General features: G+C 44.9%; 1 protein-coding gene across 1 annotated transcript in view; it reads right to left on the bottom strand.

Annotated features, from left to right (window-relative positions):
- Window positions 1-1,398: 1,398 nt before the first annotated feature.
- LOC107122702 (guanylate cyclase 2G-like) overlaps window positions 1,399-14,277 on the bottom strand; it is a 78,939-nt gene continuing 66,060 nt past the window's right edge. Inside the window, exons 21-23 of the mRNA XM_015425833.1 lie at window positions 12,359-12,450; window positions 2,411-2,518; window positions 1,399-1,455 (exon numbers count right to left, since the gene is read on the bottom strand). Coding sequence (XP_015281319.1) covers window positions 1,399-1,455; window positions 2,411-2,518; window positions 12,359-12,450 — 257 coding nt within the window. The remainder of the gene's footprint in view (window positions 1,456-2,410; window positions 2,519-12,358; window positions 12,451-14,277) is intronic.

Below are 14,277 nucleotides of genomic sequence, written 5' to 3' on the forward strand. Positions count from 1 at the left end.
AGTTAAGGCTTTTTTTGTTAAATAAAAATGAAAAATGGCCATTGAGAGTTTCCTAGTTAATGCTGTTCTTGATTTGCCCTTTGAATGTTAAATATCTCTGTGGAGAAACAGTCCTTCTGCACAGGGTCTACTTGCCCACAGGAGCCTAATTGCACCTTTGGATTCACACACTCCATCTTCCATTTGAAAATGTAAAGCAGGGAACCAGTACCTCTGATATTGTACCACAGTGACTATGACCACAAAATAACTTCCATTTATCTATACCTAAGCCTAAATATTCTGGGGGATTCTAGCTTTTTTGTGTGAATATCCACCACCACAATGGGGGGTGAGGGGGACACACAACACCACTGGGTTAAATTCCACGTGCAAAAGTGACTTCATTTTCTAAAAACATATTGGAGAACGTATGAGATAATATGCACTCCAAATCTGTATTCCTATCCACTTAGGTTGCCAGCATGGGAAGTTCCAAGTTTTTTCTTGGAAGCCTTCAGTCCAATCAAATCGCAGATTTCAGTCCATTCTACTGACATCATCTTATTCAGTTACTGAAGGATGTAACATCTGTCCTCTCACAGTAGTGGGGAAGTGGCACCAGTTTCTCTGTTGCTCAGAATATTCATACTGAGATACCTCCACATTCAAACAGCCATAATGTCATGCCTCCATTTTGCACTGTAATCAGTAGTATGTGGAAGCAGTGCCTTTCTGGTAGCAACAAGACAGTGAAAATTAGCATCAACAACTGTCGGTATTCAGAAGGATCAACTGAGTATATTTAATTAATTAACATGAACGGAAGGGTACTATGTTAAGACATGCATGACTCTCTGCAAATTTCCCCTTGTTTATTACAAGACCTGGATTTTCATAGGTCTTGAAGTATTGGTTCTATTGAGTTTTGAGTGGAGCTGTGGATAACTATTCTATGGCCCTGCAGTGAACATATGGATGAGATGAGGCACATTTCATACATATCCTTAGGAAGGACAGGATAGCTTATGATGTCTGAAAGCATTTCTCCTGCTAGGCATTACAGTGGTCTTCCACAGCAACTTGACATGACAACATGCACATTTTAAAAAAGAATTAAAGGTTCAAATCAGACAATAACACCGCAAGATAACAGCTGCATTTAAAGGGTTCAGCTCCCTTCAGTTGAATCTATTGCTTCTAAACAAGATTTTTAAAAATCTGGATATGTTAATTCAAATAGTATAACTTGTGTCATCTCTGCGTCTTGATTATTGACCTCTGTGCTTTAATCCCCATTTACATTGGAGACATCCTTTTATTGTAGATAAATTTCACATGTCACTTTCCTAACCACAGCAAAAGTATGGGGATATGACAGTGGTATTAAACTGTTCAGGCGCTTAAAAAGTAATCGTCTCAGAGGGCAGCCATTTTGGCCTGCAGTATGACAGTGAGATTGGAGTCCTGTAGCACCTTAGAGACCAACAAGATTTTCAGGGTATGAGCTTTTAAGAGTCAAAGCTCCCTTTGTCAGATACAGATGACTCTCAAAAGCTCATACCCCAAAAAATCTTGTTGGTCCCTAAAGTGCTACTGGGAATCAAGTCTAAAAAGACATAGGTTATGATCCTATTCCATTGTTGTACATATGCTTCTCTCCGGACCCTACGGAAACATTCCCCACTGCAGAGTTTGGTTCCTATCGCTTTAGACACTTAGGAACTCACTGAAAAGCCTAGTGCGAGAAAAAGCAGGCGCCACAGCAGAAGACTGTCAGCACAGTGCCCAGAGAGAAGAATGTGTAGAGCAAAGGTACAACTGTCAAGCCAGAATTACTCAACACATTCAGCAGGTACTTTGGTTTATATGTGGTTTAGCAGTACAGCACATGCTTTCCCATGCAGCAGATCCCAGATTCAATACTAGGCTTCTCTTGGAGATCTACTGTCAGTCAGACAATATTGAACTAAATGGTCATAGTGTCTGATTCGGCCCAAGGTAGTTTCAAATGTTCAGAGAACACCATTGTTAAGTGTTTCAATAATTTTAGCATAGTCACTGCTTGAATGGAAAAGGAATAAATTGGACAGAGGACAGCATGAGGCCCCAAAGGACACTAAAGTAAAGACTGTGTAAGCACAGCTTTGAGTCTACTGAGAGTTTGATAATTACAAAAAAGACATGAATGTTACTCGAAGGGAGATGGTGGAGGAGGCAAAAGACTTCCCCAGCTATTAACCCAATTAAGTAAAATGGCAACATATTTTCAGACTACAGTATTGCAGCATATGCCACAATGGGAAAATATTTTACATTCTCATGGATTGCTTCTAAACAGATACGACACTTCTTGGATCACCCACCTCAATGGACTTGGAAATACCCCTAGAATTATTTTCTTGCATACAGTCCTCAGCCATAGTCCTACCTCCACATTTCTTCTTGGGAGCATTTCTCCATCACTGTGGAATTCTGGCAGAGGCATTTTAAATCCAGCTTTTCCTTTCAGCCAAAAAGTTTGCTGCTGTCCTTTGCCCTGATATTCCACAAGAAATAAATGAAAGCAGAGTTGCTTCATGTAACAAGGAAAATATCTCCCTAAACAATTTAAACTATCAGAATGAAATGTCTTTTTAATGGAAGAAAGGGCTCATTTCAAAGTAAACAGTAAAGATTTCCTAACTGGAGACTTTACACGACTCCTCTCTAGAGCCCTGCTCAGGATGGTTCACACAATGAAAATAATATACTACAAAAATTGAGAATGATGGTTATTTTAAAAAGCATTAAAATAGCAAGGGGTCTAATAAAACATTTGGGAGCCTAATATGACAGTTTGCAGGCTAGAAGCAGAAACAGAAGCAGTAGAAACCATTAATATTTTCGCAATCAGAGTATTCATGGATGTTATAGGAACAGCCTCTGCTTTCATTAAAGGTAATACCACTGGGCAAAAAGAGCTCGTGCAATTTTGCATTTGCTCATCATTTTATTTAAACTGTACTATGCATGTACTGCTATTGCATGTGCAACATCAACACACCAGTGTAGCACATGCTGGCCACAAGCAAGACCACTGGTAAATTCTTGCCCATCAGAAATGTATTTAAATCAGAGTGTATGGAAAGGAACCAGAAGAGGCTAATTGGCTAGAGATGCCTTGTCTTGCTGAAGATTTTTGGAATGCTGCAGAAAGTTTTCAAACAGACAGAAGCATCAAGGTTCTATTTATAATGTCAAGCTTGGGACCCAAGCATCATAAGCTCGGTATCAAGGACCGCCTCTTCCCGTATGTTCCCCCGAGAGCGCTGCGATCTGGGAGGCTGGACCTTCTTCAGGTTCCGGGCCCACGAGTTATCAAGCTCACCCAAACCAAGGCCAGGGCTTTTTCGGTGGCGGCTCCTACCTGGTGGAATGAGCTCCCGGTGGAGATCCGGGCCCTGCGGGACCTTGTACAGTTCCGCAGGGCCTGCAAGACGGAGCTCTTCCGCCAGGCTTTTGAGTAGGAGCCGCCGCCACTGCCACGAGACCATCGCTGTGGCTGATCGTCCATCTACCTGGCCTTGGGGGGAGAGGTGAGAAATGCTGCCCTGATAAGAACATCATGCGGGCCCTCAGAACTGGGATATCATCAGCTGAAAATGAGACGTCCATCTTGAGTCTTTGTTAATATGTATTGTAGAGCACCAATTTTAGTTTTATTTATCATGCTTTTAATGTAATGTATTTTATCCTCGGCGTCTGCCGTCTGTTGCCGCCCTGAGCCGTTTGGATAGGGCGGGGTATAAGTCCCAAAAATAAATAAAATAAATAAATAAGGAACTCCGTACTGAAGCAACAATTGGGACTGATTGGGAATCAGAATCCCAAGCGTATGCATCAGTGAGCTAAGCAGTGATGTCAGCTCAGGACCAGTTTATTGTCTGCCCTTTGTGCTAGATCATTGCCCTGATCAGGGAGCGACAAAATGTTTAGTGTTTATAGAAAAGAAAGAAGTCCCAGGTTTCTAGAAGCTAAATCTCCTTTTCATCCCTGTTCTTAGACCAAAGTCTTGAACAATAAAAAACAAAAAACTTAAATAAAACCCATGTCTAAAAACACCTCTTTTTGACACTTCTCTGCAGCCTTTAGAAATCGAACAACAAAATAAGTACATTGGGAATCAGAATTGAACCTTTTACTCTAATGTCACTAGAGGAAGCATAGTCCATTTATCAAGACATGGCATAATCCATTTTAACCTATACTGGAGCACATAAGGACATTGCAGAAGAATATGTACAAGAGAGGGGGCAGGACATAACCAATTTGGAAAAGAGATCCTTAGCAGATGACCCAGCAAGACTATTGAAAAGGGGCAGTTGAAACGTGAATGCATAAAGGTCCTGTACAACTTTGGGCTAGCAAAGAAATCTAAATAAGAAGGGAGTTTACCCTTAGAAGGGAGGCCGAAGGCAAGCAGAGAACATGTCCTCCAAGCATCAAAATGGGTATAACTCTTATCTCTGGCCTAAATCAGTTTAGTCACATGTTTTTTTGCATTGATTTATAGAGGGGGGTGGAGAGATCACCTTACAAGAGATAACTTCTGTTCAAAAAGCTGGAGCCAGGGAACCTTACAAGAGCCCCTTAGGGTTAGGCTTACCAAGCTACCCTCAGGGCCACAAAAATAGATGAAACCAAAAATTAAAAGCACATACTCAGGCAAAGGCTTCTAAAGAGCTAAGGCCAAAATGATGAAAAACACCCGGGGAGCCCTTCGATTGCCCAAAGGACTGAGGACTGTACTCTATTTATAGAATTGTCTATAGCAGAAATCCACATACAGACACCATACAAAAGTTACAAAATCACCAGTTAAAAACTCTAATAGCAGCTGGAATATAATGTGCCCCAATAGAAAAAAAGAAACACAAAATTGTCTTCATAATAGCCATAGATTTCTGAGTGACCAATTGTGTATGACATCTCCAGGACAAGGTAGAATGAAATAAAATACCCAAATACCTAAAAGAGGAAAGCTGTAAGATCTTCTGCCCATTAACTATCCATGTCTCTCTTTTGGTCGGTGAGGCACAAACTTAATAATTTTAGTTTTAGTAAAATTAATAGATAGTTCCTCATGTGAACAATAAGTATGGAATCTTTGCAAAGCCTGAAGAAGACTGAGGAAAGTAAAACTGAATCGTCTGCATAAAGTAAAAGATTGACTGAAGTGTCCAGTAATTTATGCAAATGCAGAAAAAGATCAGTTAAAAAAAACCTGGCAAATCAGACAAATACAAACTAAATAAAAATGATGCTAAAAGGCACCCCTGTTGACCCCCCCCCCGTACAACAGGGAAGGAAGCAGTTAATTGACCCTCACTATTACACAACACTTGGGCAGTAGAATCAGTATACAGATTTTTAATTAACCACAACAATCTCCTGTTAATTGTAGTTTGCTTCAATTTAGCCCACAGATGGGTTCTAGATATGGACTCAAATGCATAGGAAAAATCTATGAAGCCTGCGTATAAAAACCCCTTCCTCAAAATGGCATACTTACTGATCAAGTGGGATAACACATGACAGTGATTTAACATAATATGTCCCTTATAAAATCCCACCTGTTCTGAGCTAATGATCTTAGAATCAGCCATCCAAGACTGAAGTCTGCTTAACAAAAATGCTGCATAGATCTTACCTACTACTGACAACAAACTAATGGGCGAAAAGTTCTTAAAGGTAAAGGTAAAGGTTCCCTTGCGCGAAAGCCAGTCGAATCTGACTCTAAGGTTGCGGTGCTCATCTCCGTTTCAAAGCCGAAGAGCCAGCGCTGTTCGAAGACGTTTCCGTGGTCATGTGGCCGGCATGACTAAACACCAAGGTGCACGGAAAAGTTCTTAGGACTGTCCTTACCTCCAACTTTACTGATTGGGACAATTATACTAGAACACCATTCAGGAGGAATCACACCAGTAGGTCTCACGCTAGTAAAAAGACTAGCCAAAAGAGGCATCAGTCCATGCTATTAATAATAAAGTCTGCTGGAATACCATTAGAGCCTGTAGCATTCTGAGTATGAAGTCCTTTAATAAGGTTCATTATTTCTTAACAGAGGACTAGCTGCCATTCTGGAAGATCAAGAGACATTGTGGCATCTAGACTATCATAATTTGACTTAAAGACAATGATGAAAAGTGCAACACCCAAGTCTGAGCCTATCTCTAGTTTTTAAAGAAGAGGAGACAATCGATCAGAATCTAGAGCACAGGTGGGGTGAGCCAATCATGGCTCAGCACAGGAGCGCTGGCCAACCAAGGGTGAGCTCACTGGCCAGGTCTGGCAGCCACCGCCCTCCATGCTCAGATTGGCCCAGCACAAGCTCGAGGAAGGATGGAGCTGCACGCCTAAGCGAGGACAAGCCACGTGGAGTTCTATTGGTGGTGGCGGCGGCCGAAATCCCGAACAAGACCCGAGGACCCAGGGGAAAGGAGCGATGGTGAATTTACTCCAATAGGGGGGAGGATCAGTTGTACTGCCCGCCCGGCTTCCCCTGCATCACGGCTTCACTTACCAGGGGCATCCCTCAGCGGATCTTCGTTCCAGGGTCATCCTGGCCTCTCCTTGGGCTGCAGCTTCCCCAGGGGCTTCGGGCCACCACATGCGGCCCACAGGCCTTGCCCGTGTCCTTCTGGCTGCCGGCGCCCCTGCCCTACTGGCCAGGGAGGTCGCTGGGCAGGTGGAGTGACTGGGGGCCTTCAGCATCAGGTCCATGTTCCAGGACCCGCTCATGGCGTGGGCACACAGGCTGTGGCTGTCACGTGTCTCTCTGGCTGCCAGCACCCCTGTCCCGCTGGTCTGGGAGGCTGCCGGGCAGGTGAGATCATCGGGGCCTCACACAACAAGCTGGGGCACTCCTCTATGTGCCTCCAGCAGAGCATGCACTGTTGGGTGCTGGCGCCTGTTCCCCCCATCCTTGTGTGAGGCTTGCCCTGTGCGGGACCATATGGTGGCGGCGGCAGCTTGCTCCCCTCCCTGTCTATCTACGCATTGGTGTTCGTCCCCTTTAGCCTCCTGCGAGGCTTGCCCAGGGTAGGCTGCCGGGCAGCACGGGACTGGTCAGGAGTGGCTGTGCCAGCTTGTTTGCCGCCCTGTCCATTCAGGCACCGGCACCCATTTCCCCTCCCTCCGTGGCCTCCCGCGAGAGTTGCCTAGGGTAGGCTGCTGGGCGTTGTGAAACAGACAGCGGTGGATATGCCTGCTTGCTCTCTGCCCCGGCCATCCGGGCACTCATCAGTGGGTGCCTGCCCGCCTGCCCCATCCCATTTAGGCAATTTGCGTACCCCCACCCCCTATGGCCCACTTGCTCAGGGTTTGCTGGCCTTTGCCGCTGAGGCAGCATGGTTTCTGTGGGAAAGGGGCCCTCCATGGGGGTATTCAGCAGGCCTCAGCCAGGGTGGGGAGGGGGCCCGAGGAGTGCAAGGTCAGCAGCTTAGCACGTCCTCTCTAACAATGGGATCTCAGCCAGGGACCTAGGGAACTGCTGCTGGTCTGAGGGGAGGATTCTGCCTGATGGACCAAGTTTCTGATTCAGTCTAAGGCAACTTCAATTTTTCTTTTCTCCTTTCTTCCCTGCATTATCGATCCTCTAGGGAAGCCGATCCCCAGGAACTTTCCTCAGTAATTTATGGGGCTTTGGCTTATTCAAGATAAGGCAGCATCATGCTGCTCCCTCCACTAACAGCTTCAGGGATCCAATGCTAAGCAGCGGCATCGTGCATTCCTTTACAGCAGTGGGTTTGTGGGGACAAGGGTCTGTTCAAGAATTAGCCAGCATAGCTTGCTTCTCTTCTCTGGGCCTTATTATTGCTTGGGGAGGGTGTACTTGGCTTTAACATCTCTCCTCGTCATTTTCTTCCCAAACTATCAAGGGCATAGTATGGCAGCTAAGAAGTCACCACAGAAGAAGGGCGGCCCAGCTGGAAAGGCACCCAGGCAGGTGCCGCCAACTATCTTGTCCTCTGAGGATGAGGGTGGTCCCTCCTTGCAAGACCTGGCAGCCAAAATCGAGGCCCTGGAGAGGGCCAAGGTGGCGAAGTGGAAGCCAAGTGGCAAGGGCAAGTCAGGGGCAGACCCCCCCTCATCAGCGTCCCCAGTCCATGGCTCGTGCGCAAGAAAGGTGAGCCCTATATGCCAGGTTGGCACAACTACAGGAGTCTGAAGATGAAGAGGATACCCAGGCATCGAGCGACAGAGCTGGAGCAGTACCAGATGACCCAGCAGAGATGGGTGAGTCCTCCAGTACCACAAGAGTGAGTCCCACTCCGGCCCCCACAATTCACACCCCCATGGGGGCCTGGGGGGTTGTTCAGGGTCCTTTGGAGGCAGGACTCGATGGAACGGGGCAGATGTGCCAGGTCCCCAGCCCTTCCCTGGCACCAAGCACCATGCCTGACCTGGCACACCTTCTGGGGTTGCACCCATACCAAGTGCACCATCCTGGGCCGCTGGGCAAGCACTGTCATGGGGTGGGGTGCAGAACCCGGCAGCAAACCTTCCTTATGCCTATACGGAGAGGTGTCTCCCACTAGGGGACCACCTGCTGCCGGCCAAAAAAGCAAAGATCTGGAGGGGTGAGTATGTGGACATGGTCACACTACTCTTTAGGGATGTGGAGGTGAAGGTAAGTGTGAGGGATGACCCCAGAGAGTTAGAGAAGATAAAACTGACACAAATTGACAAGACCTTTGACAACTGGCTTCCGGTTTATACCATTTACATGGGGGTGGTACTGCAAACCTACCCATGTCATGGAGTGGCCTTAGTAAAGTATCAGAACCTCATCCACAGGGCATATAAAGAATACTCAAGGCAGCTTGGCTGCGATACGATGAGAGGTTCCGCTCTCGGGCGGCCTCGGACTCCTCGTTGCCCTGGGATCGGGAGCACCAGCGGCTCTGATCCCAATGCATGGGCCCTGCAGGGGCCATTTCAGGCAGGTATGCAGACAGTGAGCACCTGGTGGCATGGTTGCACATGGGAGCTGGATAGGAGGGTGGTGAGAGCACAACCCTCAAAAATAATTAAAATCACTCATGGGGGCAAATAATCAAAATAATGGTTAAAACAAATTAAAACAAACACAGAACTGTTTCAAATTAAAAAAGAAATGAAAACCAGTCACTTGCAAGCAAAATGATAATAGGGTAACAAACCTTTTCATCTACTCAACCTTCACACTGCTCCAACTCCACCCAAACAAGGGACAGAGAGGAGATTTTAGCACTGGATCTATAACACAAAAGAGGAGGGGGAGAGGTACAGACTAAAAACTAAGTTAACCAAGGCTAAATTAAACAGAAGACAAAAGACTAAAATAAAATAGAATAAAAATAAAATAAAGTGCCCCAAAGATGGAATACAGCCTCGTAGCATCCTGTCGCACTGGAACTGGAACCCTAGACACTAAATACAGTTTCACACAAAAGAATCATATTATAGTTACTTACAACTGCTTATAGAGAACAAAGCCTAGTCTACAATTAAATCTTGAACTTACTGATGCAGGCAAGCATGGATACTGCAGAACAAATGAAGAACATTTTGAATGTCAAAGAATGTCACAATGCCTACTAATGGGCAGTGTTCCCTCTAAGCTGACTTAGTGTGAGCTAGCTCACAGTTTTTTAGCCTCTGGCTCACACATTTTTGTCTTAGCTTACGAAGGGTAGCTCCAGAGCAAATTAATTTATGCAGTAGCCAAATCGCTGGCTCACAACTTTAATGCCAGTAGCTCACAAAGTAGAATTTTTGCTCACAAGACTCCACAGCTTAGAGGGAGCATTGCTAATGGGCTCATTTGTTGCCATGAAATTTGGTACTTTTCTCCTTGCAGTGGCCATTCTCAGAGTAAAGAATGCTTCTGGACATTATGCAGGGTTGCCAATTTCCAGATCAATTCATCCGGAGAAAAAGCCTGCTTTGGAAGGTACACTTTATGGCATTAAACCCCACTGAAGTTCCTCTCCTTCCCAAACCCTGCTGTCTTTAGACTCCACCCCAAATCTACAGGTATTTCCCAACCCTGAGTTGGCAACCCTATTTGTGAGTGATAGTTATAGCAGCAGCCTCAAGGAGCCCTGCTGATGCATACACACTACAAGATGATGTTTGGGGTTCAAATTGGAATGGAGAGGCTTCAATAACAATGTTGCAGACAACAGCCAATGGATGCTCATGATGTTTGAACATGCACATTCTGCCAACACTGATAATGTCAACAACGACTGGTGCATTTTCTTCAAGAGCAAAGTAGCGAACCTTCAGTGCCTAGAAAATGCAACATCTCCACAAGAGAAGTCCGGTCTCTAATCATGTAAAACAAATGTGCAGTTATTGAACTAAAGACTGTTTGAGCAAAACTATGTTAATCGCTGAGCTCTGATACGTGTACATTTATACTACAATGTGGTAGGAAGATTCATTGATCTTTAGGGAGGACCCCAAATGTGTTATTCTCCAAGTATCTGACCAACCTTCATCTTGTCCTGGTTCAAATATCTTTTTAAATTAAAGCTGTCCTTGCAACATTTTGTACAATGTTAAACTATTGGAGGATTTATCCATATACTCTGTTTTGGCTTACTAAATTCTCCTTTAATGTTCCTGCAATATACCTGCTCCTTGCTCATGGCAGAAGGTTCCCTGAATAGCAATTTTTAAACTATACACTGGGGCAAATCATAGAATCACAGAGTTGGGAGGGGCCATACAGGCCATCTAGTCCAACCCGCTGCTCAATGCAGGATCAGCCTAGAGTATCCCTGACAAGTGTTTGTCCAGATGCTGCTTAAAGACTGCCAGTGAGGGGAAGCTCACCATCTCCCTAGGCAGCTGATTCCACTGTTGAACAACTCCTACTGTAAAAAAGTTTTTCCTAATATCCAGCTGGTACCTTCCCGTGCTTAATGTAAACCCATTATTGTGAGTCCTATCCTCTGCTGCTGACAGGAACAGCTCCTTGCGCTTCTCTAAGTGATAGCCCTTCAAATACTTAAAGACAGCAATCATGTCCCCCCTCAACCTCCTCTTCTCCAGACTAAACATTTCAACATCCCTCAGCCTTTTGTCATAGGGCTTGGGCTCCAGGCCCCCAACCATCCTCGTTGCTCTTTTCTGCACACGCTCCATTCTGTCCACATCCTTTTTGAAGTAAGCCCTCCAGAATTGCACACAATACTCCAGGTGCAGCCTTACAGATGCAGTGTACAGCGGGACTATGACATCTTGTGATTTGGATATTATGCCTCTGTTGATACACCCCAAATTGCATTAGCCTTTTTTATCGCTGCATCACACTGGCTGCTCATAGTTAACTTGCAGTCCACCCTTACCCCAAGATCTTGTTCACAGGCACTGCTACTCAGAAGTGTATCCCCCATCCAGTATGTGTATTCCTCAGTTTTGTTACCCAGATGTAGAACTCGGCACTTATCCTTGTTAAATTGCATCTTGTTCACATCTGCCCACTCTTCCAGCATGTTCAGATCCTGCTGAATTCTATCTCTATCTTCTGGTGTGTTCACTGCTCCTCCCAATTTAGTGTCATCTGCAAATTTAATGAGTAGCCCTTCCACACCCTCATCCAGATCATTTATAAAAATATTAAAAAGTATTGGGCCCAGAACCAAGCCCTGTGGCACCTCCATTCAGATGAAATTCAATAGACAACTACTCTCTGAGAGCAGTTCTCCAACCAGTTCCCTATCCACCTAACTATCCTAGAGTCCAGTCTACAGTCCTTTAGTTTACCCATCAGAACATAATGGGGAACTCTGTCAAAAGCTTTACTGAAATCCAGGTAAACAACATCAACAGCATTCCGTCAATCCAGTAAGCTTGTCACTCGATCAAAGAAGGAAATGAGGTTGATCTGGCAGGACCTGTTGGGGACAAATCTGTGCTGACTTCCTGGATTACCGAGTTGTCCTTTAAATGCTCACAAATCAATCTTTTAAAAATCTGCTCCAGTATCTTCCCTGGGACAGAGTTCAGACTGACTGGCCTGTAGTCTCTTGGGTCATTCCTCCTCCCTTTTTTGAAAATTGGGATAACATCTGCCCTCCTCCAGTCTTGTGGCACATCTCCTTTCCTCCAAGAGGTCTGGAAGATGATGGACAAAGGCTCTGCAAGCTCTCTAGAAAGTTCTTTGAGCACTCTTGGGTGCATACCATCTGGCCCTGGGGCTTTGTACTCATTCAATGCAGCCAGGTGCTTCTCAACTACCTCTCTGTCCATGTCAACCAGCAGCCCAGATGCTTTTGTGCAAAAGGTTAGACTAGATTATCTTTGGGTTACTTCCAGCTGTCTTATTCTCTAAAAGTTATACCTTTATTCTTATGGTCCCTCTTTCTTGCAAATCATAACCTCCAATTGACTGAAGAATTTTTGCTGTAATCATAGAGACATGGATTTGGAGAGCTACAAAAAAGAAAGACAATGTGTATTAGCCACCAATATTGAGAAGGAAAAGAAAATTCAATTTTCTTCTGTCAATTAAATGTTCCAGCATTCAAGGAGTACAGTGAGTAGGAGGAAAAAGCCCATTTTATGATTTCAGTTTTATGAAGTATTAATTAGATAATTATACCTTGCTGTTTTCTCCAATGGGACCTAAAGCAGCTTACAACATCAACCTTCCCCCTCCATTTTATCCTCACAACAACACTTCGAGACTTATAAGGTTGAGAGACAGATAATGACGGGCCCAGGGCAACCAGGCAAGTTTCAGTAGAAGAACAGGGATCTGAATCTTGGTTTCCCTGATCCTGGACTCTAACTGCTACACCAGGCTGATATCATCATCATCATCATCATCATCATCATCATTATTATCATCATCATCATCATCCCACTTTCCCTGCCGAAGCTGCTAAAGTTTTGGACATCCTGTCAAATACAATGGTAGACATGGTGCTCTAAGAGTTGAGCAATGGCAATCAGCCACTGAAGGACTCTGGGATAAATTCAATCTCCCTGGGTGTAACATGTGTCTTTACTGTCCCTGCCATTGCCAGTCCAGAGGCAAACATGGTGTATATGGAGGGGATGGTAGTTATGGACATATGATTGACAATAGGGGCATACTTGTGCATGTCTAACCTTTATTTACATGCTAAGGATCACTGCCCAGTGGCCTCCCTTTGTTACCCTACTAGCTTTATTAAATAAATTCTTGCCTTTGGTTTGATTGGGGAAATTAGATGCAAAGGCAGAGCTAGCAAGAGGCTGAGGTAAAGTGAGGTCATCCCTTTTAGACCCTTGGTTGACTAATAAGCAGTCCAAATTGTGAATGAAATGGGTTTTATTAAGAAAAATAATAATTTAAATAGTCACACTCAAATCAAGGATTGCAAGCATACAAAGAGAAGCAAAAGGAGACAGCTGTCATATAGAAGAGATGGGGAGATCAGGGTAATACTCTTCCTATCCTGAAGAAGTGATGTGATCCAGAGGTTGTAGAGAAAAGGTGCGTGGACCCGACCAGCGAGACCATGGGGGACCTGAGTTATGATCAGGGGTGATAGTTTTGTGTATGCCCAGCTCAATCACAACATGCCTGTGTGGGACTGGGTATATTTATACCCCAAATGTATCCAGAGGGTATGCTGAAATGTGGTGGCTAGTTTCAGAATGGGTTGATGTGATTCCCATTATGGAAGAATAGTGTGATCTGGTGTTTCCCAGGTGCCAGACAATGGAGATGGACATTGGCATAGGTATACAGAATGGGTCTGGCATAGGTATACAGAATGCAGATATTTTAGACAAAGATATGGAGACAGGAATGAGAGGATTATCCAGAAGGTATTTCCTGACATACAGGTATTACAGGATTTGTGGCAGGAAACATGCAACATACTGTGTTCATGACAAAGACACATACCAGTGGCTCTTTGTCTCTGCCTGCTGGTACATTTGATAGACAAAAGACTGGCCATTTGGTAAGTAAGAGATGCCTGGGGCAAGAGCAAAGATTTTTCCATTCTAGTCCTTATGGACTGAGCTGACATGAGAGGAATGGGGGGGATTGCTTGCCTGGATGATGTTTGACAGTGCAGCTAGCCCTGTGTTCTCACTTGGCCTATTTTAAGCCAAAATGAGATTCTCTTAGGCTCCCAGCAAAAGCCACTGTTTAAGCCAAGCCTGGCTTCATGAGGGCACTGCTTGCGGAGGCTCAGAGGTTGTTTTGGGGTGTCCCTCTCTCAGGAAAGACCACCGCTGGTGCAGGGCAGAAGCTGCCTGTTA

Source organism: Gekko japonicus, unplaced genomic scaffold (genome assembly GCF_001447785.1).
Source record: "Gekko japonicus isolate JY-2015 unplaced genomic scaffold, Gekko_japonicus_V1.1 scaffold2261, whole genome shotgun sequence".
NCBI classification, from domain to species: Eukaryota; Metazoa; Chordata; class Lepidosauria; order Squamata; family Gekkonidae; genus Gekko; species Gekko japonicus.